At 42.7% G+C, this 25974-nt stretch overlaps 1 protein-coding gene across 8 annotated transcripts in view; it reads right to left on the bottom strand.

The window, feature by feature from the left end:
- slc38a9 (solute carrier family 38 member 9) overlaps window positions 1-25974 on the bottom strand; it is an 85234-nt gene that overhangs the window by 39626 nt on the left and 19634 nt on the right. For 7 of the 8 annotated variants that reach the window (XM_069924378.1, XM_069924377.1, XM_069924373.1 and 4 more), the window contains 8 exons: window positions 24705-24826; window positions 23962-24025; window positions 23031-23124; window positions 20352-20522; window positions 19919-19978; window positions 15169-15366; window positions 8340-8447; window positions 790-896 (listed from right to left, as the gene is read on the bottom strand). In XM_069924378.1, the coding sequence (XP_069780479.1) occupies window positions 790-896; window positions 8340-8447; window positions 15169-15366; window positions 19919-19978; window positions 20352-20522; window positions 23031-23124; window positions 23962-24025; window positions 24705-24826 (924 nt within the window). The remainder of the gene's footprint in view (window positions 1-789; window positions 897-8339; window positions 8448-15168; window positions 15367-19918; window positions 19979-20351; window positions 20523-23030; window positions 23125-23961; window positions 24026-24704; window positions 24827-25974) is intronic. The other variant, XM_069924381.1, reaches the window with a different exon arrangement.

Raw genomic sequence — 25974 nt, forward strand, 5'->3', positions numbered from 1 at the left:
GTTCTTTAGTGCCCATACCAACATCTCAACACGGTCAGACCAGGTCCTATATACCCTATAACTTGCAGGTTAGCAAGAACTTTTTTTTTAAAAACAGAAAGAAGCACAACAAGCACCATTCCAGTGTCTGTATGACGGTCTCTTGGCAGTACTAAGAAGCAATAGTTCAACATACATTTTGGACATCGGAGGTAAAGAGGAAGCTTATGTAATTGAACACCTCAAAACTGCCCATCTGGATCTGTACGAACCAGTCTTTGTTCAGGCACCATGGCGGAGAGGAAGACTGCCCAAACAAAATAATATACAGACTTTGGGGTCTGCAGCAGGATTGCCGGTTCTTGGGGGGGGGGGGGGGGTGAGTCATGTTGTGACCCACTTACCATCGGGCAAACCCGCTCCCAAAATAGCAGATGTGCTGTGGAAAACGAAGGAAATTGACCTGCATCCAACACAGGTTTTTAATCTGGGCTGATGGCATCACTGATGATGTCACTTCCTGTCATGTGACAGAAGCAGTGATGTATACAAGCCCAGCACACAAGCCTGCAGGTTTCAGTTTTGCACCAGACTCCAGTGTGTACATCAACTTCCCCACGTATAAATCAACTCGACAATGTGTACAGTGATTCCACAACACGTACATCGTCTATAGTAGCTCAGTATAGAATACTTCACTACACTGCCTCTTTATCCCACATCATAATGGAATGCAAATGAATAGCCAATTCAAATGATATGAATAATGCAAAGATCAGATGGTTAAACCTTTCCCATGCAAAAACTTACATTATTTTCTTGGTGTTGGTTGTTCTTTAAAAGAGTGATGACACAGTTATGAATGAAGAAAGCAAGTGCAAGAACTCCAGTCAGATGTGGGAAAGATAATCGAAATTCTGAAAAAAAAAATTAAAGCTTTATTAACTACCAAAATCAGTATATTTTGGAATTCTAAACCCAAATTACTTTTCCACACCAAATTTGAAATATGTACAGATTTAGATCGAAAATTTACTTCAAAATAATTAATGTGCTCCTGAACCAAAATTCAAGATAAATGAGCACTGGGGGAATGAAAATTAGGACATGGACAGGGTGAAAAATAGGAGGATGCTCACAGAATGATTGAAATAGCTGTACTTCTGCTGCTTTCAGACCAAATGTCAGCAGTAGATGGGTTGAAAAAAGGGAAATCACTGTAGGAATGTCTGGGTTTAGAGCAGACAATGCAGAATAGTACAGTATTAGAAAAGGCCCTTCAGCCTATCATGTTTGTGTCAAACATGATGCAAAAATCAAACCAACTCTTCAGGGGCACTATGCTGCAGATGAGATCGAAGTTCCCACCAATGTTGCTGAAGAGACTCAAAGATAGTAACCAACTTGATCAGAGCTATATTCAGAACTCCATACAACATAAAAATGCTAGGTGATATTGCCAGATGAGAATCAAATTTCCACCGTACAGAAACTGGGCTTTCTGCCCAAATTGTCCATGATGGCCAAGGTAGTCACAGTTGAACGTGATCAGCCCATGTCCCTCTAAACCAGGGTGGCCGACGTTTTAATTTAAACACTCAGCACAGTAACAGGCCATTTTGGCCCATGAGAGATGTAGGTTCATTGGACAGCACAAACTCATGGGTTGAAATGGCCTGTTACTGTGGTGTATGACTAAATAAAAAATAATGTCACCACTGCTGTCTCAACCATGCATCTGTAATATTATTGTGGTCTGATGGGCCCGTACTATTGTATGTTTAAATGTGTTCAAGAAATTACAATTGCCCCACCTCTACCACTGACTTCAACAACTCATTCCATGTACCTAGCATCCTCCATGTGAAGGTGCCCCCCAGATCCCTTTTAAATCTTCATCTCACCTTTTATCTATGCCCTCTAGTTTTATATTCCCCTACCATGGCAAAAAAGGTCTCCAAAAATGTACTTTATCTATGCCCCTCATTATTTTACAAACCTTGATAGATGCATCCAACTCCACAGAGAGTAATTTCCCAGCCTTACCAACTTTATTAATTCAAGTCTACTAGTCCTGGTTATGTTCTCATGCACCTTTTTTTAAAAAACAAAAAAAATCATTTCCAGCTCAATGACATTGTTTATGCACTTGGGCATCACAACTACACACAATATTCCAAGTATGGTCTCAACATCATATTGTATAATCCTCACATTCTCAAATATGACTGAAGACAAGGTTAAATTAGGAGTAGTAAAGGGCCAAATTGTGCAAGGCGTTGCTTTTAGAGCTGATGGTTCACTGAACTCCATGTTGTCTATTGGCAGAATACAGAAGTGTAGGGAGTGTGACCGAGTATTTAGAGGTGGTTTGGGAGGAATTGTTAGAGCAACTTGCACACACACATTTTAAAACACAGAATATTTGCAGGACTTTTGCAGAATGCTTTATGCAGGAGGCAACAAAGTATTGACAGCAGCTTGCCTTGGAGAACATATGATCTTTGCAGGCAGAGGAGAACAGTTTTGCTCTCAGGGAGGGTGTGAAACAGAGAGAAGAGACAGAAATTTGTTCCAGAAGGACAAAGCTGGCAAACTTTGGAAGGCTGCCTGGTCAAAGGAGAAGACTGGTGGTGTGAAAGGTGATCTGAAAGAAAGAGGATCATCTGGAGAACCCTGAAGGGGGCAAGTTTAATCAGCAAGACTGATTGAGAAGGATTTGTTGCGGATGTCCTAGAAAAGGAATCTCTCTCTGAAAACCAGCAAGAACCCTCCTGAGTGGTAACCATTTGCCTGTTAAGCACCAAAGACTGGTGAACTTTGTTAATGCTAACTTCTGTGCCCAGTACAAGAATTGCCTGCAACCAGTGAGATTGGACTGTGATCCAAAGAACTTTTCTAATCTTTAAATATACATTACACACACCTGTGCTTAATATTAGAGGAAGGGGGATTAAGTAATTAGATAGGTTAATTAACAAGTTAATGTTCAATTCTGTTTTCTTGTTCAAATATAATTAAAAACTACTTTAGTTTAAGTAACCCTGTGTTGTCGGGCATATCTATTGCTGCTGGTTTTTGGGGTCCTCTGGACTCTGTAACAGGAGTCTCCAGCACTGTACAGGAAAAATCTACCTCTGTCAAGCAATGCTAACTGGATCTTACATTGGAATCAGACTACCTATTCAGTTGAGCATGTGCAATTAAGGTTAGCTTGGTAACCATTGATAGGTTGAGCAGAAGAACATGTTTTCATACTGTGAAACTCTGGATTCTGGCAATACCTGACTCGCATTTTTGTTTTTGCTTTGTAATTTCCAGATTGAAGATGGTGGTATATTTTTTCCAAATACGAATGCAATAATAAAACTAAAAAGTATTTATACCAGGAATAGAAACATGGAAATAGTAAGTCACTCAACCTTTCACAATGTTCTACTGTGAAATACAAGGGGAAGCACGGATGGCATAGTGGTTAGTGCAAAGCCTTTACAGTGCCAGCGATGGGGTTTGAATCCCACACTGTCAGTAAGGAGTTTGTACTTTTCCCCCCATGTCTGTGTGGGTTTTCCCCTGGGCTCCCGTTTCCTCCCACCATTCAAAATGTGCTGGGGGTGTAAGTTAATTGGGTGTAAAATTGGGGGGCATGGGCCAAAATGACCTGCATGTCTAAATTATTTAAAAAAATTAAATTTAAATTATGCTTGGCTGACTCTAAGTACAGAAAGAACATCTTATTTAGCCCTTCAAGTCCACAATTCACCCAACTATATTGCATGTTGCATCAATGGTCTCACAAGGAATGCTAATAACAAGGGACTTAGTATGCCACAAACTCCAAGATGGGGATTATAAAAATGCACAAAATACACAGCAAGATAAAAAAAAATTAACCAACAATGATAGTGCCAGTTAGATCAATGTAGCAAAAGGTTGAAGAACACTTCTAATATGAAAGGATTGTGGTGGCGCACATACTCGTGGCAAACAGGCCCTGCTTGTACCGCCTCATGGTGGGGCAGCCACAAGAAGATGGCGCTGTTGGGGGACCTCCTTGCCTCGTGGCTTTAGCCCAGTGCGCGCCTCAGGCAGGCGTGATGACTTCACTACCCACGCGGGGGTGGAGCTCATGCTGTCCTTAAAGGGGCGCGCATCAGTTTTGAAATAAATGGTCGCTGAGAACCTCCAACGTGGTGGTTGTGAGTCTTCTTCATCTAGCTGCCGCTACATTGGTGACCCCGATGAGTCCAGATGTTTTTCTGGCCTCCCAGCATGGATCCCGCAGATATCAACACTGTCGTGGTGAAACTGCCTCCTTTCTGGACCCATCGTCTACGTTCGTGATTTGGGTAGGTGGAAGCAGTTTTGCCTCAGAAACATTTCTTCTGACACCACGATATTTTACCATGTCATGAGTGTATTCGACGAGGAGACTGCGGCCAGGGTGGACGACCTCATCCACAACTTGCCGGACAATGGTAAATACCCTGCCCTCGAGAACCTCCTTCTCGGCACTTTCGGTCTCTCCCCACAACAGTGCACCTCGACTCTTGCATCTAGACAGGCTAGGAGACAGAATCCCGTCGGCCCTGATGGATGAGATGCTGGTGCCGGTGGAGGATCACACGCCCTGCTTCTTGTTCTGCCAGCTTTTCCTTGAGCAGATGCCCGAAGACATACAGCTCCTGCTGGCGGACAGAGACTTCTCTGACCCACGGCGAGTTGCGGACCGCGCAGACACCCTCTGGCGAACCAAGCGGGAGAACGAAGCCGCCCCAGCCAGGTCACCCGCCCAGGACCAAGTCGGCTGCAGGCACAGGCCCAGGCACAAGCCAGAAGGACACCACCCCAACCTGGTGCTTCTACCAACAATGTTGAGGGGCTCAAGTCTGTAAGTGCAGGCAGCCCTGTACTTTCTGGGAAATGACTCGGCCAGCCGCCATTGATGGGTGCAGCGGCTGGCCACGTGAACAGCCTCTTGCATGTGACTGACAAGTCCACCGGCTGACATTTCCTAGTGGACACCAGAGCGGAGCTGAGTGTCTTACCTCCGACTGCCCTTGAGACTTGCACCCGAGCACAGGACCCTACCCTGCGGGCAGCCAACGGATCCGCCATCAAGACCTTCGGCACTCACAGGGCGCAGATCCAGATCGGGAAGGACAAGTTTCGCTAGAGATTTGTGCTGGCCTCAGTGGGCATTGCACGTTGGGGGCCAATTTCCTCAGAGCGCATGGCCTGCTGGTGGACGTTAAGGGCAAACGACTAGTCAACATTCGCACTTTTCAGTTCGTCCACCTCGAAGCCACAGAAGCCTGTAAGCCGGAGATAGTCGCCATCACCACTCCCAGGGACGAGTATTCCAGCATACTCGATGAGTTCCCCACCATCCTGCAGCCACAGTTCACTGCTGCTATGCTCCAGCATGGGGTTGATCACCATATCTCCACTCAGGGCACCCCACTGCATGCCAAGGCCAGGCGACTACCTCTCGAGAAGCTACAGCTGGCCAAGGAAGAGTTCTCCCAGATGCAGGAGCTGGGAATCATCTGCAAGTCCGATAGTCCCTGGGCCTCCCCTCTCCACATAGTCCCCAAGAGTTCCGATGGCTAGCAACCCTGCGGGGATTATCGGCGCCTGAATGACACGAGTACGCTAGATAGGTATCCCATCCCGCATATTCAAGACTTCACAGCAAACTTGCACGGTGCCCAGGTCTTCTCGAAAGTCGACCTGGTACGGGGCTAACATCAGATCCCGGTCCACCCTGATGACATTGATAAGACCACGATTGTCACCCAATTCAGGCTGTTTGAATTCTTGCAGATGCCTTTTGGACTAAAAAACACGGCCCAGAAGTTCCAGCACCTGATGGTCGCAGTGGGCAGGGACCTGGACTTTGTGTTCATATACTTCAATGACATTCTCATTGGCAGCTGGAACATTAGGTCCATCTCTGCACCCTGTTTGCCCGTTTGGCTGAGTTCGGCCTCACGGTCAACGTGGCCAAGTGCCAATTCAGCAAGCAGATGGTGCAATTCCTGGGACACACCATCTCGGTGGCCAGAGCTGCTCCGGCACCAGAGAAGGTCGCTGCCGTGCGTCAGTTCCCAAAACCCACCACCCTCAAGGGCCTGCAAGCGTTTGTTGGCATGGTGAACTTTTACCATCGGTTCATCTCTGGGGCAGCCTGCAACATATAGCTGTTATCCTCGATGATCGCAGTGAAGGACAAGGTCCTGGTTTGGTTGGAAGAGGCGGAGGGCGCCTTCACAGCAACAAAGGATGCGCTGGCGAGCGCCATGCTATTGGCCCACCCGCACCCAGAGGCCCACACCACGCTCTCGGTAGATGCCTCGGCCATAGCCATTGGGGGCGTGCTGGAGCAGTGGGTCGATGGCCAGTGGCGCCCACTGGCCTTCTTCAGCAGGTACCTCCGACCCCCGGAACTCAAGTACAGCGCCTTCAACAGGGAGCTCCTGGCCCTGGCCATCAGACACTTCCGGTACTTCCTGGAGGGCAGGCCATTCACCGATCACGAGCCGCTCACGCAGGCCCTCGTGATGGCCAAAGATCCCTGGTCGGCTCGCCAGCTGAGGCACCTATCCTACGTGTCGGAGTTCACCACTGACATGTGGCACAGGGCAGGTAGAGACAATGTTGTGGTGCTTTCATGACCCGCAATCCACAGCCTTGCCCCTGGCCTAAACTACACCCAGCTGGCATTGGCCCAGAGGGAGGACGCAGAGACACAGGCCCTCTGCAACACCATTACAGTCTCCACCTCCAAGACATCCGTTTGCTGGGCAGCCCGCACACGCTGCTCTGTGAAGTTTCCACCGGATCGCCATGCCCAGTAGTCCCACCACAGTGGAGGTTGCAGGCCTTCAGCATGGTCCACGATCTAGCACACGCTTCGGTCAAGATATCGGTACAGATGGTGGCAGAGCTGTTTGTGTGGCACGAGCTTAAGAAGGAGGTAGTGCAAATGGCGAGGAGCTGCATGCAGTGCCAGACCTCCAAGGTCCACTGGCACACTAAGGCCCCGATACAACAATTCAACGCAGCGGCCAAAAGTTTCCAGCACATACACGTTGATATCGTGGGCCTCCTGCCGGTGTCCAGGGAGGCACGCTACTTGCTGACTGTGGTCAACCAAACCATGAGATGGACGGAAGCCATCCCCATCAAAGACACTTACGCCGAAACGTGCGCCAGTAACTTGCTTGCTCACTGGATCGCCAGGTTAGGAGTCCCAATGCACATCATCAGCGACAGAGGTGCCCAATTCACGTCCGCCCTCTGGACAGTTGGTGAGCCTGCTGGGGGTCAAGCTCCACCACACCAAGGCGTATCACCTGCAAGCAAACGGCCTGGTGGAGCGATTTCACAGTCACGTAAAGTCGGACCTCATGGCCTGCCTCACTGGTCCCGGCTGGGTAGACGAGTTGCCCTGGGTCCTGCTCGGCGTCAGGACTTCTCTGAAGGAGGATCTGCAGGTATCATCCACAGAGTAGGTTTACAGCGTGCCACTGTCGCTGTCCGGCGAGTTTTTCAGCCTGGACACAGACTCCACAACCGACAACCCAACCCTGTTGGCAGATCTCCGCAGCAAACTTGCCTCACTGGCTCCCCCTTCTACACACCATGGTAGCCGACCATCCAGACTGCCCAAAGAGCTAGATGCAGCCGAGTACGTCTTCGTCCGGCGTGGCTTGCACACAGCGCCCTTATGAAGGCCCCTACAGAGTCCTGCAGCGATCCTGCAAGACCTTCACGTTGGACAATGGGGGTAAAAATCAAACTGCTTACGGTGAACTGCCTCAAGTCGGCGCACCTGGACCTCACTTAACCGATTCAAACGACCCAGCCTAAATGCCAAGGCCGTCCGCCCAAACGGCGGGATATGTAAGCCAGTTCTTGGGGGGGTGGGGGGTGTTTGTGTGGCGGCACACATACTCTTGGCGAACCGACCCCGCTTGTACCGCCGCATGGGGTGGCAGCCACGGGAAGATGGCTCCATCGGGGGACCTCATGGCTTTAGCCCAGCGCGCGCTTCAGGCAGGCGTGATGATGTTACCGCCCACGCGGGGGCAGAACTCACGCTGCCCTTAAAGGGGTGCGCATGAGTTTTGAAATAAATGGTTGTTGAGAACCTCCAACATGGTGGTTGTGAGTCTTCTTTATTGTAGCTGCCACTACAGGATTTGTTAAATTTAAGAACTTGACAAAATATTGCGCACCGAAATGATCAACTCAAATAGTACGCTCTCAAGCAACTTCAACATTTTTAAAATATAATTGGAAAAAATATGGACAATTTGATGCTAAATTTAGATACATGTTTACTGGTAACCTACCTGCGACAAAATTGTTTGCAGATTCAAACCAGTGGAATTCCATGTGAAATCCTTGTTGTGCTGCCTTCAGTGTTACCAAAATAATTAAATACACAACTGAAATTGTACCTGTAAGTACAAAAAAAACTTTCTAAATATTGGCATTTAAATGCATATACACTTTGAAAGATTATCGCTGATACTGCTGTTAAAGTGGACCCGAGGTTAATTGATAAACACAAATAGAAGTCCAGAACTTCACTGTGCTATTTTAATTCATTTTGCAAAGTGTGAGAACTCCATTACAGCAAGAAGCATTGCCACAAGCAGCTATTCTCACCACAGGGAAGTCTGCCTTCTGTCTTACAAGTGACATATTTATACAGACAAACATCCAGTTTTCTAGAACATTCAAACAAACTTTCACCATACAAGTACATTTCTTAGGATTCTTTTGGGATTAGTCAACCAGGATGCATCTCTTACTCAATGGTTAATAGTCTTTTACTGTTATTGCCAAATAAGGAGTTCATCATCAGCTTTAGCCTTGCTGAATTATAAAGAAGGGAATGGAATGCAGTCTCTCTCACTGAACATTTTAAAACTCATATTCTCATTGCTAGATATCCAGTGGTTTCAATAAACATGCAATCCAGTAGGTACAGGCAGTCCCCATGTTACGAATGTCTGTCTTACGGACTACTCATACTTGCAAACTGACTGTTCCCCCAATTCACCCATGCGTGTAACTGTGCCCCAATTTGCACATGCACTTAATGTTACCTCACAAATGATCCTTTCGGCATGCAAAGCATCGATGGAACAAGAGTGAGTGTTAACTTTTAATCATTTTTTTCCCCCACTTAGAAAGATAAAATATATAGTTCTATAAACATTTGACTTGCTGATGCTAAAAGTTGCTAAATAAGAACCGTATGTACCTGTTCTGACTTACCTACAAATTCAACTTAGGAACAGAACTAGTTTGTAACCTTGGTACTGCCTGTGTTCTAGTTTAACTACTAATATGCAGAATTCAACAAATCTCAGCCACATCACGATTATCATGAAAATGGAGTAGAGATAGGAAAGGAATGGAGGCTTCCATTCCATTTGTGGATGTTAAGCAAAGGCTTCATCCCCTACATCATTTTGCCAAATATTATACACTGTATGGACTCACTCATGGTAATTTGAAATAAATACAGGTACTGGAGATCTTGAGTATGTCACAGTCATTTCCATACCAACAAAAACAGTATATTTGACAATCATATTGAACATAATACAGGAGGCAAATATTTTGCAGTACCCAAGTTAAGAACCAATAGTTCAACAGTGATCTTCAATTCAGCAGTTGGCCCCAAAAGATTACTCACTGACTTTCTGTAATTAAATGGATCAAGAAATAAGCTGCAATATTTTCAGTGCCAAGGTAGCACGACATGCCAAACCATCCACAAATGAAATGTTTTTTGGAACTGTTTTACTTAGAGATTAAGATTTGACAAAGCATGGTTAATGTTTGTCAGGGGACATAAATATTTTATTCTGTACCTGCTTAGACCCGACAAAGGGCCCAAGCACGAAAAGTTGGTTACCCTTTTGTTCCTGTGAATGCTGCATAACCTACTGAGTTTCTCCAGAAACGTTGTGCTTTGCTTTTGGCCTATATCATTAAAAGGGTTTTATTACGTGGACGGGTAGAAGAAATACTGCTCTAGTTAGGCAAATGAATCCAACAGCAATTGCAGAGCAACCACATGAGAACAAGTGATGACGGTCTCCATCCAAAGGACAGCAGCAGTTATCACAAAAAAAACCAAACAATTATTATTAGCTCTTTCAAAATCTAAATTGAATAACCTTCATAAACAAGATTTTTAGATAACTGTAACACAAGTCAAATAAAACCTCAACATTTGCCCTTCAATATAAAATTCATAAATCAGCAGTTTATTTGCTTGCCTTCTCCTTTGGAAATATACTAACATGCAGGAGGATTGAACATCAACCACCGATTCAACTCCATCTAATTAAAAAAAAATCTTAAACCAATTAAATTAACCCCAGACATGGTTATGCAAATATTTCTAGTTTCAAAACACTGGAATTCACTGGAGCCACCATATATGTCATCGTATATGATGATCTTAAACTTAAATATGTCATCTTAAAATCAGATTGATAATGGTTTATGTTAAACTATCCAGATTAAATTTAAATCTTTAAATAATTTGTTATTAATATGTTGTGAAAGGCTTTTATTGTGATCAGTGGTAAATGCCAGATTTCAGGTTGTCTTATTGCAGTGAACGGAGATTCACTGGTGGTGTGTTATATTGGCTCCACCCCCATCTACCCAAATATAACCCTGGTTTCATGCCTAAACCCTGAACCCTTCCGAAGATCACTAAGACACTATCCTCAATTATAAGCTACAGTCGTGAGAGCTTTTATTCACGCTACAATTTTATTAGCTTATTCCCTAGAAGATGGAAGAGCTGCTCAAGCCTGGTATCCTGCTGACAGACCCTCTCTCCCCCGACATGTACTAGCTAGACTGCTTTCAGGCCTACCTGAACGCGACCAGAGACCTCTTCCATACTGATGAACTCGGGAGGTTCACACTAGTTTCCAGGGTAGGAACAAAAGGGTATGCAGTCATCAAAGAATGCACTACACATGATGCTGCCATTGAGGCTTTGAAGGCTTAGTACTTGAAGTTGCAAAATGAATCCTAGTGAGGCACTGACTCACTCTACGTCACCAACAGCCAGGAGAGACCATCAATGATTACCTGCTGGATCTGTGGACGCCTGCCAAAAAGTGCAGATACGAAATGGCTATGAGCCATGTTCATGAGGAAGAACCGATCCGGGACACTCTAGTTGCAGGGGTCCTCTCGAAGTACATGAGGCTGCAGCTGCTCGAGTTGGAAAAGGACCTGGCTAGCCAAGTTGCTGGAACAGGCCAAGCTCGAGAACGACAACCTCGAAGCTAGCAAGCTCACTCACTCAGGTGACCCCTTCCAAGGACTGACTGCTCCCCTACCCCAGCCCTAATGGCTGCTGCCTCCCATGCTAGGGAGCACTCCCACGCTAGGGAGTGCTTTTCCTGTGGCAAGAGCCAGCAATGCTGATCTCATTTCCTGGCTCGAGCTGTGGCAAGAAAGGACATTGGGTAAGGGATTGCTGCATGAGGGGAAGCCCAGGGAAGTTCATGGTCTGCACCGCTTCCAGATCCGATTCCAGCCCCAAGCTATCTGTCCCGAATTCGCCTGATCCCACTTGCTGCACTACGCGCCGAAGGAGGTTGGCTGCGAGAAAACAGCGCAAAAAGACTTGGCGGCCATCTTGCCAGGATGCAAATTCAAACTCTGTGCCTTCATCGTCAGAGGAGGAAGGAGAGTGGTCATCTTGTTGCGCCACTAGTTCAACACCATCTTACCTGTAGGCAACCCAGGATGGTGGGGGACTCTCGAATGAGAAGTATGGAGTCTCTGGGGTCATAGCCTTGATGGTTCTAGAACAGGACAGACCTCACCAGCTTAGCAACTCCAAAGTGACTGTGAAGGTAAAGACATTCCACTAAATGCCTAATCGACACAGGCTCTACTGAAAGCTTCATAGACTGTACAAGAATACAATTTGAAAATGCATCCTTCCAATTATCGTATATTCCTTGTGTCTCATTCGTACTCTACCCATATTCAAGAACATTGTAATTGTGCATTTGTCATGGGGAGGGGGGGAAGGATTTTGTAAAATACACCTGTATGTACTTAATGAACGGTGTTCTCCAGCGGTGTTGGGTATGGACTTCCTGTGTCCTCTTAAAAGTATGATCTTGGAGTATTCTGGTCCCTTATCCCTTGTAACGGTTCGGAATGGAGGGCCTCTAAAATCAGAACCCACATGCAGCCTCTCAACACTGAATATCGACACCCCCCTCCCCCCACCTCTCTCCCTGAATCAGTCCCCAGACTGCAAACCTATTGCTATCAAGAGCAGGAGGTACAGCATGGCAGATTGAGACTTCAAAGTCTGAGATGCAACATCTTCACATCGAACCTAGCACCAGCCCATGGAAAGCACAAGTGGTGGTGGTAAAAGGGGAAAACGAGACCAGGCTAGTAATTGACTATAGCCAAACTCTTGGACGCTTACCCCTCCCTCGAATTGCAGACATGGTGAATGATATTGCGCAGTATCGGGTCTATTCGACCATCGACCTGAAAACTGCTCATCACCAACTGCCAATCCATTCTGAGGACTGTCTATATACAGCTTTTGAGACTCTAGGTCATTTCTATCATTTCCAGAGGGTCAATTTCAGTATTACTAAAGGAGTTTCTATCTTCCAGAGTCAGATGGACAAGTATGGGTTGAAGGCTACCTTCCCCTACCTCAATAATGTCACCATCTGTAGCCATACCATGGAGGACCATGACATCAATCTTCAGAGTTTTCTCCACACAGTGAATGCCCTGAATCTCACTTATAACTCTAGCAAGTTTGTGTTCAGGACTAAACATCTGACTATCCTTGGCTATGTGATGGGGAATGGCGTCATTGGCCCCGACCCTGATAGGATGTGCCCCCTGTTAGAGCCCCCATTCCCAGGACCACGAAGGTTTTGAGGAGATGCCTGGGGTTTTTCATCATATTACACCCAGTGGATCCCTCAATACGCTGATAAGATTTGACCTCTGTTAAAAGCCACTTCTTTTCCCCTCTCGACCGAAGCCCAAACAGCTTTTAACTATCTCAGAAACCTCATTACGAAAGCCACCATAAACGCGGTGATCGAGAATGTACCTTTCCAGTGGAAAGCAATGCTTCAGACGTGGCCCTGACTGCTACCCTCAACCAGGCGTGCAGGCCAGTTGCATTTTTCCCTCCCTCGGACATTGCAAGGCTACACACTCTGAAATGCCTCTGTGGAAAAAGAGGCTCAAGCCATTGTAGAAGCCATGAGGCACTGGAGGCATTACCTGGCTGGTGGGAAATATATGCTCCTCACTGACCAGGGCTCTGTCATATTTATGCTTAATAACGTCGAGGGGAAAAATCAAAAATGACAAGATTGCTAGGTGGACGAATGAGTTGTCCACCTAAAATTATGACATTGCCTATTGGCCAGGAGCCCTTAATGACCCTCCAGATGCCTCATCCAGAGGAAGCTGTGCCTCTGCACACACCGGTCAACTACGGTCTCTAAATAATGTGCTCTGCCATCCAGAGGTTACCCGCATGGCTCATTTTGTCAAGGCGTGCAATCTGCCCTACTCCATGAAAAATGTCAAGGAAATGACCGGGTCTTGCTAAGTCTGTGCGGAGTGCAAGCTGCACTTCTACCATCCTGCAAAGGTGCATCTGATTAAGACATCCATGCCTTTCAAACAGCTCAGTGTCAATTTTGAGAGACCTCTCCCCTCCACGAATGGGAACACTTTCTTCCTCTCTCTCATTGATGAGTATTCCCACTTTCCGTTCACCATCCCATTTGCCAGACAAGTCCACTTCATCAGTCATAAAGGCCCTAGATTCCTTTTCGCCCTGTTCAGATATCCTGGCTATAGGCATAGCGACCGGGGCTCATCTTTCATGAGCGAAGAGCTACACAAGTACTTGCTGGCAAGGGGCATCATATCCAGCAGGACTACTAGCTAAAACCTCCATAGGAACAGGTAGGTTGAAAAGGAAAATGCCACGGTCTGGAAGGCTATCATATTGACTGGCCCTCAAGTCAAGAGGCCTTCCAGACTCACACTGGCAGGAAGTTCTTATGGCGCTCCATCCCATCCGGTTGCTACTATGTACAGCAACCAATGTTACTCCTCACAACTCCTATTCAATTTCGAGAGAAAGTCAGCATCAGGAATTACACTACCAACCTGGCTCACCAACCTTGTCCGGTCCTTCTCAGGAAGCACTTGAGGAGAAGCAAAACCGATACCCTGGTAGAAAGGGTGAAACTACTCCACGCCAATCCCATGTATGCCTATGTGGAATACCTGGATGGCAGGGAAGACAGTCTCCATCAGGAACCTGGCACCCGCCGGAACAGAGGCTCCGTTGCCTCAAATGCCCTGCCAGTCACAGAGCTCATTCTCGCCACCTCCAGTCAGGGCCTCCGGGGATCTGGTTCAGGAAACCACATCCCCCTCCACCGTAAAGCTGGAGACCCCGCCCACCCCTCACAAGGGGTCCAGGAGACCCAAGGCCTCCTGTGCTTATATGCTCCACCAGGATTTCCAGATCACTTGAATTTGTAAATAACTGTATATTTTTTGAATTTTTTCTCTGAATCAATGTTCTCTGTCTTCATTCACAGACCACAAATTTTGCAGGAAGGGGTGAATTCAATGAACTGAGATTCACTGGTGGTGTGTTTTACTGATGGCTGGCTCCGCCCCCATCTAGCCATAAATAACCCTAGTTTCCTGCCTGAACCCTGAGCTCTTCTGAAGACCACTGTAAGACCCTACCCTTAGTTATAAGCTAATTAAAACATTTGTTCTCTTTCCAGTCATGAGAGCTTTTATTCACGCTACACTTATACAAAGGGTATTACTCAAAACCAACGTTTTTGGTGGAAAGGAAGTAAAACACTGAAGTCTGCAGACATCGTGGTTGAAGTAAAAACAAAATGCTGGAGAAATTCAGCAGGTCAAACAACATCTTTTTATATAGCAGATACATAACCGACATTTTGGGCTTGAGTCTTTCTGGGGTCGTCCTATACAACAGCATATATTTTTTAAACCAAATGATTAAGAAATGTATTCAACAGTCACGTTCAACCAATTCCGAAAGCTTCAGCAAGATATTAATGGAACACTTACCAAGATTATTGAACCTTGCAAAGAATGAAGCAGATTTGAAGCAAAGGAGAGGCAATAAAAGGAAAATGAGGTAGAAAGGTACAGCATTCGTCTTACTCCACCACTGCTGAAACTCATGCAAGGCTGTGTCATTACTTATGATGAAGGACATGTCAGTGGAATTCTTTTCATGAACTTCAGGTGGGTTGGGACAAATAACTGAAATCAAAGAAAATGATTCAGAAGAACAAGTTATGCAAAAACAAATTGGTACAATCTTCAAGAATCAAGGCAAATCCTTATAGTTTATTTATATAGCACATTTAAAACAACTCATGTTGACCAAAGTGCTGTACAGATCAAAAAGGCATCATAACCTAGGCAACTATTTAAAGTACAGAATAAAATGAATATGAGATTAGAGCACAAGAGTACATCTTCAATCTGGATATAAAAGAGTTGATGGAAGGTGCTGATTTGATAGGAGAAATGTTTTTCCAAAGTTTGGGGGATGCAATAGCAAAGGCATAATCTCCTGAGTTTATGATATATTCAAGGCCCCATTCTCATTGCCCCATGTTAGCTGACCTGAGGAGTCTTGAAGTGGAATAAGGAGTTGGCAGATACGTGATCTAAGAGGGGGTGTAATGGAGAGGCAGCATCCACCACTGAGTGGTGCTGCTACGCTCCTGTTCGGAGGACACACTACCTCCCAATCAAGGTCAAAGACTCACCCCAAGCCATCAAGGTGACCCTTACAATTGGCTCACCTAAATCACCAGGTGCTGCAGTCCAGGCAGCCCACCCAGATTCAGCCCTGACCTTCACCCAATTGGCCCAGGTGAATCACCTCAGTTCACCCCCTGCACTTGGCTTCAAGCCATTGGCCACAACAACCAAAGGGGCTCACACTGACACTTACGATTGGCCCCCCAGCTTTGCCCCCAGAACTATAAAGGACCATGTGCCCCTTTGTTCTGCCTCTTTGGACTCCTCATGGCATATAAGTATCACCTTCCGCACTGGGTTGGGGTGAGTCTCGAGGCTAGGTAGCAGAGCCGTGTCCATACCAGTCAATGGGTGGGGGCATGTAATATCACCTTGATCTGATTGTTGAATGGGTATTCTCTTAACTTCCCCAGTTTCTGTTGGTTTCCCCCTCGTCATCCGAAAATGAATATTTACCCCCTGCATATTGTATATGTTAAGAAGTTTGCTTGACATATCAACCCTGTTGTTTCAATTCCATCCCTGAAATAAACATGTGCTTTGTACTTGCACTTTGGTCTGGTTCTTAACCTGTGGGACCCACACGAATGCAAACAACAGGAGGCTAGCCCATTAAGGATTTTATAGACAAAAAGGAAAACTTGAAAATCAATTCCGAGCCATACTGACAGCCAATGGAGGGAGGCCAGAATGGGAGTGATATGGTCCCTCTTCTTGGCACCCGTCAGGAGCCTGACTGCAGCATTCTGAACCAGTTGCAGATGGGATAATGAAGACTGTTTAATCTAAGTAAATTGACAGAATAGTCTTAAACAGAAGAATGTAAAGGCATGGATAACTTTTTTTAAGATCTTTAAATGAAAGGAATAATTTGATTTTGGCAATAGTACAAAGCTGGAAAAAGCTAGCTTTGACTATTGCATCCACTTGTTTGTCAAACTTGAAGGTGAAATCAAATATCACACCAAGGGAATCGATGTCGGGTTTAATGAGGGTGGACAAGTTACCAAGATTAATGGAGATAATTTTGGTAGAATTAGGGGGACAAAATAGGAAAACTTCAAATTTGTCTTCATTTAGCTTCAAGTTTTAAGCCATCCAACACTTTATGTCCTCTAAACAGTTAGTGAAGCTGGCTATCTTTGATTGGTTGTTTGGTTTCAAGGGATAGTAATGGAAAGAGATGCCATGATTTTGAATGATATGACCAAGGGGAAGCAAGCATAAAAAGAGAATGGGGCCCAAAATAAACCTTTGTGGGACCCCGGAGGAAGACAAAAATTTGCCCATATTAACTGAGAAAGTCCTATCATTAAGATATAATTTAAACCAGTTCAAGGCCATGCCATTGACACTGACCCCCATACTGGAGGCTGTCTATTAAAATAGCATGATCCACAGTTTCGAACGCTGCACTAAGGTCCAGGAGAATTAGAATGGTGCAGCCACCTGAGTCAGTAGAAAGGAGCATGTCATTGTACACTTTTAGTAAGGCCGACTCTGTATTATGGTGGGCCTTATAACCAGTCTTAAATCTTTCTGATATGTTGTTTTGGTGTAGGTGGGGCAACAATTGGCTAAACAACTTTTTCAAGGACTTTTGACAGGAATGGAAACAGGTCTGTAACTTTTGGGTGTGGAGGAGTCTAAGTTGGGTTTTTTCAGGAGGGGCTGGACCATAGCACACTTGAAACAAATTGGAACAGTACTAGTGGCCAGCGAACTGTTAATAGAGAGAGGATGCTAGGACCAGCTACGTCGAAAACATCCTTCAGGAGGGGAGTAGGGATAATGTTGAGGGGCAGGTTGTAGATTTCATGGAGGACACAATGTTTCTAAGGGTGGGTAGTGTGATGGAGCTAAAACTGTCCAGGTTAGATGAACAGAACTAGGGTACTGTGCTCTTCAGTTAGCAGGTCCTACTTATTGTGCATTCATGACAAAAAGAACAAAAATTGCTTTCAACCATTTTATTTGGATTCTTGGCTTCCTGTTCAAATTAGACCTCAAATTCTGGCTCCAGAGCTTAAGTATTCAATTTGAATTTTTTTTTTCAGGATTGAATTAAGGGAAAAATGCATTCATACTTTTTCCATGATGAATCCGATATGAGTTTGTTTCTTATTTCCAATTATCTTCTAGCAAAGCAGTTGAATAAAACTATGGGTATTATTTTTATTTGATTTAGACATACAGAACATTAACAGGCCATTTCGTCTCACAAGTCTGTGCCGCCCAACTTACACCCAATCAACCTACACCCTTGTTAAGTTTTGAATGGTGGGAGGAATCTGTACTGGGACCCCAGCTGTTCACAATTTACATTAATGATCTGGATGAGGGGATTGGATGAAATATCTCCAAATTTGCAGATGACACTAAGCTAGGAGGAGGGGTTGTGTGCACGGAAGAGGGGGTCAGGAAGCTCCAGTGTGATTTGGATAAATTGAGGGACTGGGCAGATACATGGCAAATGCACTACAATGTGGATAAATGTGAGGTTATCCACTTTGGTAATACAAACCGGAGGGCAGATTACTATTTGAATGGCAATAGATTAAGAGATGGGGAAGTGCAGAGAGACCTAGGGGTACTTGTACACCAGTCTCTGAAGGCGAGCATGCAGGTACAGCAGGCGGTTAAAAAGGCAAATGGTATGTTGGCCTTCATATCAAGAGGGTTTGAGTATAGGAACAAGGATACCTTACTGCAGCTGTACAGGGCCTTGGTGAGACCCCACCTGGAGTATTGTGTGCAGTTTTGGTCATCTTATCTAAGGAAGGATGTTCTTGCAATGGAGGGAGTGCAGAGGCGATTCACCAGGCTGATATCTGGAATGGCAGGAATGACTTATGAGGAAAGATTGCGCAAATTGAGATTGTACTCGCTGGAGTTTAGAAGATTGAGAGGGGATCTCATAGAGACATATAAAATTCTGGCAGAACTGGACAGAATGGATGCAGATGGGATGTTTCCAATGATGGGAAAATCCAGAACCCAGGGCCTTGATTTGAGGATAATAGGCAAACCATTTAGGACTGAGATGAGGAGGAATTTCTTTACCCAAAGGGTGGTGAATCTGTGGAATTCATTGCCACAGAGGGCAGTAGAGGCAGGTTCATTAAATCTATTTAAGAGGGAATTAGATATATTTCTTCAGTATAAGGGTATTAAAGGTTACGGAGAGAAGGCGGGGACGGGGTACTGAACTTTAAGATCAGCCATGATCTCGTTGAATGGTGGAGCAGGCTTGAAGGGTCGAATGACCTACTCCTGCTCCTATCTTCTATGTTTCTATGAAACTGGAACCCCTGGGAGAAAACCCACAGTCACTGGGAGAACATACAACTCCTTACAGACAGCGCAGGATTCAAACCCCAGTCCCATTCAATGGCGCTGTAAATACATTGTGCTAACTGCTACGCCAACCATGCTGCCCCAGTATATTTTTTTTAAATAAAAGATGTAGGTTACTTGAACACTCCCAAAAAATAGTTATTTATTTCACTGCTCTTATGCCAAGAGGTATCATGATAAAGAAAGCAACATTTCATTTCTCTATACTCGTTCACAAAATACCCTCAAGCCTTGAATTTGGCAGATACATGAAATATAAGCAGAAATAGAATATTAAAAACAAAAATTTTGTTAAATAAACATCCTGCTAATATTCAGACATCAATACAGGTTTCAAAAATGAAGTTCTCATTTGATATCCTTCTTCCACCTCATGATAGGTCACATTACCTGAAGTAAAACTAATACTGATATTGGATAATTTGGCCTCTATTTAGCTCCCAGTGTTCTGGCTATTAATAATTAATTATATATTGACCTATTAGGAAAGATTTATATTTGTGACCTAACCATGATACTGTAATACTAACAAAATTAGTTGATGTTGAGCATTATCAAAAACTTCATTACGAATATGATGCCACCACTGATCTCATGCTTTAACTAAATGGATTAATATGTGTTTTATGACAGGAAGTTTATATTTAAATTCTATATATTACATCTTGTCAACGAACTATCCTACCTTGATGACTTCCATTTGTACTCAAAACAGGACTCTCTTCTGATATATTATGAACATGATCTGAAAAAAAAAATCAAGTGAAACATGGGAGATGAAACCATTGTTAGATTCTTATCCATAATTAAACATACTTCCTTGGACTCGCTTAAGTTTCCAGTTGCCTGATAATTTAAAATCTTTTTGCGTATCAATTTGTGTACACAAACCAACAAAGCCCTGATTGATCACAATCAAGTTATTTTGTTTTTACAATAAAACATTCAGTGTTAAAAAAGAAAAAAAATAAGATTTTAAATTAAATAAGAGTTGAAACTATTTTTGTTTCTGAAATAATCACTGTAATGTTAACATGTTGAAATAAACTATAGAGATCTGGAATAAACTGATCAAAGTCCAAAATGAAAGAAAAGTATGGCATTTCATTTTTACTTACTGTAAATAAATATTCCTGTGTTGAAAAGGAAATTGGACATGAGGACCCAGTAAACAATCATGGCTCCATATAGGGAAATTAGAGAGAAAAGAAGACTGGACCACTGGCCAAAGGAACCAAAATAATATTTACAGACATCAGGAAATTCCCAGCTTGATGTATCGAGATGAACTTTGGGAAAAGAAAACATATTAATTTCAGGGAGCGATGAAGCCTCAACTTTCCCCATAAAACAAGACTTCAAACCAATAGTTCATTTCAATGCAATTTGACAGCAAGCACCACCCCCACTTCCCCCCAGCTTTGCTGGCCTACTGCATAAAAACATTGTGGGCTCATCACCGGACTGAACAAGCCATAAAGGTCAAGACAGAATTTCTACTTCATCTCAGCAAGCAGTAACAAGTATGCTGCAAGTCTCCCAACACCCATATAAATTAGGCCCAATATTAATCATTTAATTTCACAAGGACTTCAACTATTTACGGAATTAATGGCTGCAGTTTGTGCAGCCCATGGCAAGAAACAAGTGGTAAAAAAGTTGTAGGTACACATTTTTAAATGGCATGGATTTTTCAAAAGATATTACAGATTTTGGAACAATGGAACGACGCAGCACAGTAGCATCAGTAGAATACCTGTATCAGTGGTTAACCAGCAACAACAAACAGTGCTTTTTGAGCACTGACATGATGCCACAAGTGGAAAATTCACATGAAATAATAGTATTTACCCAAAAAAACTTGATCTCTATTTCAAAAGAAGACCTCCCCACTGCCATTCCCACTCCTGCCCAGGAGCCTGAAGTTCCCCTCCTGCACAAGACGACTTCTTCGATGCAGATGGTACCGCATCCGATGGTGAGAATAGAGTCGCCATCTTCGACTTCAGCCAATGCTGAAGACTTGGACCCAGCTTGATTTGGCACTTTCCCAGCCAGAAGCAAATATTTCATTTTTTCTACTGTTATTGTAATCAAACTGGCACCAACTGGCTCCATAAAGAGAAATTAGAGAGAAAAGAAGACTGGACCACTGGCCAGTGAGGTATTTAATTTTTTTCCACTTGTGACGTCACATTGGTGCCAAAAAACAAATTTGGTCTTCAGATCTACGGATAAGGGGCACTCAACTTGAACTGAAACAAATATCCCAAGGTCTGTTTCCGCCCCCCACCCCCCACCCCCCCCACCCCCCCCCCCCACCTCCCATCTGTTTTTGGCTTTTTGTTTGCTAAATAACTCCATCTTAGTAACTGAAAGGTTAACTGAAGATACTATTTTAATTGGCATTGCAAAACATTAACCAATTACAATTTCATTTAAAAATCATTGAAGTACCAATTTGGTGTTTCACAACCATGTATGTAAAGACCAAAAATGTAGTTGATATGATTGGTTGACCTACAAATGCCAAGCACACTAGTGCAATTTTCCTTTACTTGGAAGTCTTCCTGTTATTCCTGTTAATAACAAACATAATTAAGCTCTTGTTTGTACCTAATGAACCCACAAATAAGCACATGAATTTAAAAAAAACAAGATCTGTTAAATACTTAAATGGAAAATATATTAGCCAACTGTTGTAATGATTGTATTGAATTTAAAATCAAGGTGAACCATCCACCTGCTAAAAGAGCACACAGGAAGAGCAACAAATAGTTTGGAAACTCATCACTGTATTTATGCAGAAAATGATTATTTCTTCAGAAAAGACTCAGTATAATCATTTGCATACCAAGTGGCGAATTACCCTCAGTTTCATCTAGAAGATAGTTTTGTACCATTTGTGAAAACTTTTCTCTCAAGACATTAAATGTAGTAGCAACAATCACAAGATAAACCAGTTACCAATAATATACAGTACAGTAAAATCCTATTATCAAGCAACCTCAAGCAGGCAGCAAAAAAACAAATCGAAGAAATAAATAAGTAAATAAAACTTAAAATTAAATAAAAGTTTAAAATTGTAAAAGTAAATAATCTCTGAAGTAACACCAATCTTTGGAGAAGATTGGAGTCGATATTCAGCCTTGGATGTACTTTGCTTGTAGCAGTTGTTTGAATCAAGTTGGAATAAAGTTATGTTTGAAATAAAATGCTGTCGCCAAGAATGAAGAGCTTTGCTCATAGCAGCTGCTTGAATAAAATTGTGATGGAATATAATTGCCCAGTATGCAGAGGTTTGTTTGAATAAAGTTGTTTTTGAATAAAATGGCTTCACCCAGGATGAAGAGCTGATTGAAGATGCCGTTTGCCATTTGCTTCCTACTTAGTAAGAGTCTTAGTAAGAGATGCACTCTCTACTTAATAAGATTCTTATCTTTATTAGTATATTATCTGGCTTTATCTGTAAACTTAAGGGAGGGGGGTTAATTATCTATGTCACTGTTCGTCTTTCGGGTGGCTAAGTGGAGATGCAGCGACGGTTAAATGCCTTCAAAGAATATGATTGAAAATAAAATTCTCTATATATTCAAGCAAGTGAAATTTGTTCAGTGCAAGTACATTATAGTATTTTTGTATTTTAAACTGTTTAAACTTAATGCAGATGTATTAATGTATTAAATGTATTTACTGTACATTACATTAACCATAAATAACTTCCCTGCAAGATGCATTTAGCTGTACCACAATACAAATGAAACAAGCTTATTGCAAAAATAATAAAAAATACACACCTACTGTCTGTCGAGATTTCACTACTCGATAACAACAGTATAGCATTAACATGCTCATTAGTACGATTAAGATAATCCCAAAAGTAAATCCTGCCTAAATGGGAAAAATAAGTATTATTTTCTGAACTCAAGGTAAAGATTCTATTTTTGAGTCACCCGGAAGCAACAAATATTTAGAAAAAAATGCACAAACTTTGCGTATTAAGAACAAGACTTGGCGTTCTCAGTCTACCAAATTATCATTTAAATTAACTTTTAAAGCCACTTCCCAAATGAATTGTTGAACAAGTTTACAGGTACATTAACAACTTAGAGCGATCTGACAGAATCTGTTCCCATCTGATAAACAGCTGATCGATAGCAATCTGTCAAGATTACTACAGAAGGCATAGACTTCTCATCTCAGTATCAAGTTATGCGTCTCCCTTTGAACTTGACCAAAAGTTCCTTTTTCTTTGTGAATCTTAAGAACTTAATGAATTCCGAGACTTTTGATTTACTTGTGTTAATTAAAATCTTGAAACTCATACTCATCAGACATGGATGTTACAGTGATAAAGACTTTCTAGACAGGAATTCATTTGTTTGTAAGATATGAAGTTTCAACAAACATTGACTGTATATGTGAATGGCAGATTGACGTCCGTCATTTACATTTTTTAAGAAAAGAATGTTTGGTGTTAGCAAGGAAATTACTTATTATTCTTCAAACAAATTCAAAGAGCAATGCTTATCAACTTGGAAGAAATATGGTGTCAAAAATAATATAAATACTGTGCTATTTCACTGTGATCTTTGAATAAGATTCAATATTGACAAGGGTGACATGGTCTACCTGACATCAATATCACTCATTCCCGCTAGCGTGACTTAATAAATGTGTTTTGTATGGTCTACGGTTCTGTGTACTTTTCTGTTTTAAGAATCTAACCTCTTTCAATCCCCATGGAAGGCTCAAAATGGATGTACCCATCATGGTATTCCAAATAGAAAATCTGAAAAAAATAAAGATTTTAAAAAAGTTATTGATATAGCACAGTGGAAGGCCCTTCTGGACCATGAAACCCATGCCACCCAATTAGCTTCCAACTCCATATGACTTCTCCTTTCTTGGGAGCTATGTTTGCTTTTTTTAAAAAACGTTAAGACACACTTATCAACTGGCATTAAATGAAGGAATCTTCTGCTTATGCAATGATAAACAAAATTAAGTGATTTTAGGGAACATGGTGAAGCAGCAAGGGTAAGTGCTCTTCATAGCTCTAGCTCCCCAGCTGCAATACTGCCTCATCTTCCTCCACCCCAACAGCATTGTGTGGAAGATGTTCATTACATGATCATGGATTTCCCAAGATGCTTTGGTTTGCTCCCACATTCCAGACATCATGGATGGTGAATTCATTGGCTGCTGTAAATTACCTCTAATATCAGCGACTATCAGGAGAATCAGGTGGTAGAAATACATAATTTAAAAAGATACCAAGAATTAAGTGGGGAAAAGGAATGATGGAATTATTCTGGGAGATTTGTGGAATCAACGATCCATCAAGTCTCATTGTATACCTTATGAAATATTGCAATAATAATTCTGATCCATTGGTCAAAATGCCAGTCAAAAGTCTTTTGTGAAACAGTAATCACACTTTTGATTATTCATGTAAAATTTGTACATACATGGTGACTATGCTGGGATTCTTTCCAAGGCCATCTATGCTACTTTCAAATTGCAGAGCACTTCCTAAAGGACTGTAAACATAAATTTCCTCTTCTGTTGGAATTACATGATGAGGTGGCACCTGTAAAAATATTAATAACTCTTAGCAATGTTCTAAGGCAATTCTATATTTTTTCAATAAATTATATTCTTAGCAATCTTATTGTTATCAATTAATACAATGTTCTACGTTCAGGAAATGAATAATCTAACAATTCCTCACTCTGAATGCTGTTACCAAGTGTGCTGACAAGTCTCCAAGTCTGCAGCTCATACAAAAGAAAATTGAGGTCACTCCATACACATTAGTGCACATATGGTTAATATTTCCATATGTTTTTACTTCAAATCATGATGTCTGCAGACCTTTGTGTTTTACATCTGGAGAATATTTCCTATTTTCATTAAAGTTCTTATTTTATGTTCAAATCCTTCTTTGGGTCAATACCTCCTCATTTCTGTAACCTCCATCCCCAGAAGTTGCATCCACAAAATTCTCTATTCCTATAATTCTCTTCTCCATTCTCTCTGCCCCAATATGAGCAATCAAAAGTTCCAATGCCCAGGCTGAAATTTTGAATACCCTTACCCATCACTGCCCTCCACATTTGACATTTCCCCTTCTTAATCATTTTAAAAGTTCACTTTTTTTGTGCCTGAATTTAGTTAACTCCCATTTTTATTTCCAAAGAAACAAAGATATAGCTGTACACAGCAAGTAGCGCAAATGTTCAGAAAATCAACACCACAAGGAAAAGCAACTAACTCATCACAACTGGAGACAAATTTTATCCTTCATATTGGGGTTATATGTGATCACAGTTTAGCCCTTAAAGAAGCAAAGTTCCATCTTCACATTGAGAATGTTCTCCAATGTGCAATGCTGAAAAGGACAGATTCAGAAGTGGCCAAGAGCTTCAAAATGGGCATTCAAAAAACACAGTGAACCATAAGAGAACTGTACTCCATAACCTAACAAACTCCCACATACAACAGTCGCATTGCAAGGGTTAAAATGCAAGTTGCAAGGAAATAATGCAAGCAGCCAATAGATTTTGACACATTTCATGCTATTTCCAAGTATCATGTTTGCTTCAAGGTTATAGCTAGTTTTCTCTGCATTTTTGAGATAAATATTGTTGAACAAAAATGCAGACATTAGAAGAGTTCTGATAACTTTTATTGAACATTTAATCATAGTTTTAGAACTATCTAGCAAAGTTTTAACAG

The sequence above is a fragment of the Narcine bancroftii genome, chromosome 3, assembly GCF_036971445.1.
Source record: "Narcine bancroftii isolate sNarBan1 chromosome 3, sNarBan1.hap1, whole genome shotgun sequence".
NCBI lineage: Eukaryota > Metazoa > Chordata > Chondrichthyes > Torpediniformes > Narcinidae > Narcine > Narcine bancroftii.